Below are 5,160 nucleotides of genomic sequence, written 5' to 3'. Positions count from 1 at the left end.
AAAGCGACAGTGACATTTTGTGTATTTGGGTTGGACATAAACAAAGTAACACAAGCACATTTTCCATAACAACTCTATAAATTCGCAAATTTAGTCTTTCAGCCCCACCATTTATTGTAAGCACTCAGCATTTCTGTGAAGCACTTTGGTCGTCCTGGTGTTGTTGTAAAGTACTATATAAATAAACTTTTACTGATTGATTGATACATTTCTTGTATCACTTGGCAACTTGGCAACTTCGCTCGCCTGCCCAAGGCGTTCCAGCCGCCTCGGTCTCACGAGAATACGGGCACCGTCGCACAGGTGGCGTCAGAGCGAGGCGGGGCCATCTTGGACACAAATCTGACCGGCATGCACCGCTCGCCTGCAGCTGCCTGCAGCGCCTCGCTCATCTTAAACACACCTAATACTAACAAAAGGGAGGGAGACTGGAGGCCTAGGGCCGTAACACTACATCTGTCAACGATACCGCCTTTGCTCTGCCCGATCCTGTCAGATCTAAGCGAAGCAGGTAGGACCTGGTTGATACCGGTTGCTAGGCGCACTGAGTTGCCTTGTGCAGTATAAATACAGTTGCCTTGCCTTGCCTACTTGGCTGGAAGACCATTTGGGAACACCAGGAATCTAAAGGGCTCTCTGCTCAGGCCGATCCACACCGGGTGTCCGCCGACCAGGTCCGAGACTGTGGTGAGGTCAGACGCATCTTCAATGACGGCCAGATCTACATGATGTGTCCTGCAGTAGGCCAGAGCGTCGCTCCAAGTTTGACCAGATTGTACCAAAAGGAACTCTTTTGATCTGGGCTGAAGAGAACCTGAATTTAGAAACGTAATACAATTGTCTTTAGATTCAAATGTTGGCTTAATTTTACTTTATTTCTAGAATGTTATTCAATGTTATGTACATGTGCGGCAAACTTTCTGGAATGAAAATAAGCAAAAATAGGCACAAGAAAATATTATTACATTAACCTCTTAACCCCCACCTTAACCAAGCAGATATTTTCCAGTTCTGCTTTACTCAAATCTAAAAGCTTCTCGACCGGAGTCTACAGCCTATAGCTGTAGATACTTGAAAGCTAAGACCTACAAAACTGATTTTTTGGGGGGGGCTTTTAATGCTTTTTTTTTAAATCTTTGTTTACGTCTGGTTTTCATTACTATTTTGCCGCTTTTTTTAAGAAGGTTTTAGATTTGTGCAATGCCTGGACACCTGGATAATAACTGGAGAACATTTGCTGGGTTAAGACGGAGTTTAAGAGGTTAATAAAACATAAAAATAGCCAGTTTTAGAAATGTATAATGATTGAAATGCATTCACCCATATAAAATGACCAGCATCGATATTGAAATGAAAAAAAAGAAATGACAAAAGATAAAAAAATAAAAGTGGTATCGACCGTCACTAATGTGAGACAGCAACGAGACTTTTGCCTTTAGTTACCATAGAAACCCATGTACAGTCGTCTCGTGCCCACAGCTCTTCTTGGCTCAGTCTGAGCGCAGCCAATCAGAGAGGAGGACTGGCCCGCCGGCATCTGCATAGAGAGGGTATAAATAAGACTCCAAGCCCCTGCTCTGTATTCAAGTCTGAACTTCTGCTGATCGACATGCCTGAAGCAGGGAAGTCCGCCCCCAAGAAGGGCTCCAAGAAAGCCGTGACCAAAACCGCCGGCAAAGGCGGAAAGAAGAGGAGAAAGACCAGGAAGGAGAGCTACGCCATCTACGTGTACAAGGTGCTGAAGCAGGTGCACCCCGACACCGGCATCTCCTCCAAGGCCATGAGCATCATGAACTCCTTTGTGAACGACATCTTCGAGCGCATCGCCTCCGAGGCCTCGCGCCTGGCGCACTACAACAAGCGCTCCACCATCAGCTCCAGGGAGATCCAGACGGCCGTGCGCCTCCTGCTGCCCGGAGAACTGGCCAAGCACGCCGTGTCCGAGGGCACCAAGGCCGTCACCAAGTACACCAGCTCCAAGTGAACTCCTGCCCCTCAACCTAAAGGCTCTTTTAAGAGCCACCCACTAAACTGAGAACAAACTTCAAAGAATGAACCGAACATGTCGCGAGTGTGAGGCTGGTCAGGCGGTCACTGGGTCAACACTGTTAGAATCATACAGCCAATAACCTGGTGCTGCAAATACTTCATGCCTCTGAGTCTATGGTGATAAACAATATATGCAGTGAAAGTCAAATCGGTCTTTTACCATTTCAAAAGGTGCCAATTGTGTCTGTCCAGAGTTGTCCTTATAAATGACAACATGCGCTTGTGGGTTTGCTGATTTATTACTTTTATTATTATAAAAAGGCGCGCGGGGTCCGTGAAAACAAAACAAACATCACCGCCTCCTCCTCAGTCCACCCCGGTCACCGCCGCCTCCCCACAAGGAGAATAAACAAGGGTTACAGAGGAGATCGCGTTAAAGCGAGACCTCTTTCACTTACGTTTCCTCCTCTGTCTTGTGCGAGGGAGAGATGGGCAGAGAAAGTTACACGAATGAGAGCAATAGAAGCTTCATCAGTTCGTGTGATTGTTTTTTGTGATGACAAACTCCATAGAGGGAAATATCGATGTTATATTGTGAGAAATACTGACATTTTCGTTAAAACAACGTCCATTTAACGTCCATCCTTTAAAAAGCTCTTTAAAGTGAACAGCTCCTTCACAGAGCCATAAGTCCCATCACTCGGACTCACAGATTGAAATGACAAAAGAAAAAGGGCGGGCTGTCGCTCTCGAAGCTGATTGGCGCGGCACCCTAACGCTCGCGCCCATTCACAGATAAAAGGCGGAGAGTCTCCGTCCGCAGCATTTCTTTCTTCGAGTTGATCCTCAGAGAAACATCTACAACCATGAGCGGCAGAGGAAAGACCGGAGGAAAGGTCCGCGCTAAGGCCAAGACCCGCTCCACCAGGGCCGGGCTGCAGTTCCCCGTCGGCCGTGTGCACAGGCTGCTCCGCAAAGGCAACTACGCCCAGCGTGTGGGCGCCGGAGCTCCCGTGTATCTGGCCGCCGTGCTGGAGTACCTGACCGCTGAGATCCTGGAGCTGGCCGGTAACGCCGCCCGCGACAACAAGAAAAGCCGTATCATCCCCCGCCACCTGCAGCTGGCCGTCCGCAACGACGAGGAGCTCAACAAACTGCTGGGAGGAGTGACCATCGCTCAGGGAGGAGTGCTGCCCAACATCCAGGCCGTGCTGCTGCCCAAGAAGACCGAGAAGGCCAAGTAAAGCGGCGCTTTCTCAACGGAAACACAACGGCTCTTTTAAGAGCCACACACTGCTATGAAAGAGTTCAGCTTTTCCACTTTTCTAACGGTATTGTTGATATACAGCATATGCCGTTGCAGGGCTCACCATCGTGGTGTCCTTTGGAGCATATCCAGTAGCCTATGAGACTATGGTGTAAAACACTTTCATTTCCTTGACTGATTCTTAAAATACAATTATTTCCGTTCTTGTGACTCCGTATGAGTTTAAAATGAAGCTATTGATGCATAATGTGGTGTCAATATCCTGTAAGTTGAGGCTGTAGGATTTGTTTTTAACTGGAGTCTATTGAACACCTCTGCTCTTGAAGCAGCCCTCGGCTGAAAAAGGTTATTGACCTGCTGTACATGCGTGTAAATGATGAAGGTACTGCTGCTTTTGTTCTCAACTATAAGTTAAAGACTGGCGTCCTCTACTGGCCAGTCAATGACACGACACATGGATATTAAAGGCATCTGTCCACAATGACTTACAACATCAATTATTTTGTTATTTAATACCGGGAACCCGCCTCTCTACAGTTCGACCTTACCCAAATCTAAAAGCCTCTTGTAAAAGACCTCAAAATGGCAACAAGACATGAATGAAAACGCAGCAAAACTGTTCAGATACACATTTAATTCAAAGGTGTAAATGTATGAGCTCATGTAAACCAGTGTTTCCCAACCTGGGGTACGGGGACATTTAGCAGGGGGTGCTTGGAAACATTACATTGCTCATTAGAATTTAGAAAGTAGAAATGAAGGACTGAAGGGGTATGCAAGACACAAAAGCTTGGGATCCACAACTGTCCCCAGTCCAAACAAAGAGGGTGATGACCTGTAATGACCTGCCTTTATTGGCTGTGGAAAGCACTTACAAGTTTGATCACCGTATTAAGAAAGAAGGACGTGGTTTTAGAAAGGGCTCTTAGACTCTAGTTTACTGTATTCTCATGTCCAATACATCGTAATACAAGGACTCTCGGTGTCTTTTGTTTTAGATTTACATTTAATTAAAACGTTGTTGCTGTGTTTGTCGTTGAACCACTCTGTCCAAAGGGAGAACATCATTGTGTGACCTTTATCTCTCCTTAGTAGACAGGCTGAAATCACTGACAGCAGCACAATGCAGTCAGAGCAGCTGTGTAGGCTCTCAGTTGTACAGGAGTTGTCCATCTTCAGTGAAGGTTCTTGAGTCATCTTCTGTACTGTGTAGTTTGTGTTTCTCTGTTCCTCAGAATATTTGTAATATTAACCCCTTAACTCCCACCTGAACCGAGCACATTTTCTCCAGTTTGGCTTTACCCCCAGTCCAAAAGCTTCTAGAAAAAAGCTGTACAAAACTGAGACAAAAACAATGATGGAAATGTGACAAAAAAGTGAGAAAACATTGACAAAAAAGTGACAAAAAATTTATGAAAAAGTGGCAAAAATGTCACATGAAACTGACAAAAAATTGCCAAAAAAATGCAAAAAAAATGGACAAATAATAGCCAAAAATGTGATTTAAAAAATGACAAAAATGTGACAAAAATTTGATGAAAAAGTGACAAAAAAGTGACAAAAAAATTACAGAAAAATGACAAAAAAGTTACAAAAATGAGTTGAATACCCAACAAAAAAATTATGGAAAAAAAAATCTAATGACGTGAGGAAAAAGATCCTCTCGGTTCAGGTGGGAGTTAAGAGGTTAAGCTACTCAAATGGAGATCTGTCTGTTGTTAAATGCGTAACTTTAATTACGATTGACGAACTAAAAATCATCCTAACAATGTTATGCAAGACGAAACGCTGAAGATAGCGGTAAATGTTTGAAACTTTCAATCAGTTTCGGACAAATTTAAGTCCGCTCCAGTATGGCGCTGACTGTCCTGCGTTACCATGGAGAGCCTTTGAAAACACATCAT

At 44.8% G+C, this 5,160-nt stretch overlaps 2 protein-coding genes across 2 annotated transcripts; both read left to right on the top strand.

Annotated features, from left to right (window-relative positions):
- Positions 1-1,600: 1,600 nt before the first annotated feature.
- On the top strand, positions 1,601-1,999 carry LOC306962785 (histone H2B 1/2-like). Its single transcript, XM_079556072.1, has one exon. The coding sequence runs from the start codon at positions 1,610-1,612 to the stop codon at positions 1,982-1,984; it is 375 nt and encodes a 124-aa protein (XP_079412198.1). The 5' UTR covers positions 1,601-1,609; the 3' UTR covers positions 1,985-1,999.
- Positions 2,000-2,805: 806 nt separating this feature from the next.
- LOC306963305 (histone H2A-like) lies at positions 2,806-3,323 on the top strand. Its single transcript, XM_079556826.1, has one exon. The coding sequence runs from the start codon at positions 2,856-2,858 to the stop codon at positions 3,231-3,233; it is 378 nt and encodes a 125-aa protein (XP_079412952.1). The 5' UTR covers positions 2,806-2,855; the 3' UTR covers positions 3,234-3,323.
- Positions 3,324-5,160: the final 1,837 nt, after the last annotated feature.

The sequence above is a fragment of the Gobius niger genome, assembly GCF_951799975.1.
Source record: "Gobius niger genome assembly, chromosome: 5".
Lineage (NCBI taxonomy): Eukaryota > Metazoa > Chordata > Actinopteri > Gobiiformes > Gobiidae > Gobius > Gobius niger.
The sequence above is the reverse complement of the archived record's forward strand: the minus strand, read 5'-3'. Positions and strand labels throughout refer to the sequence as shown.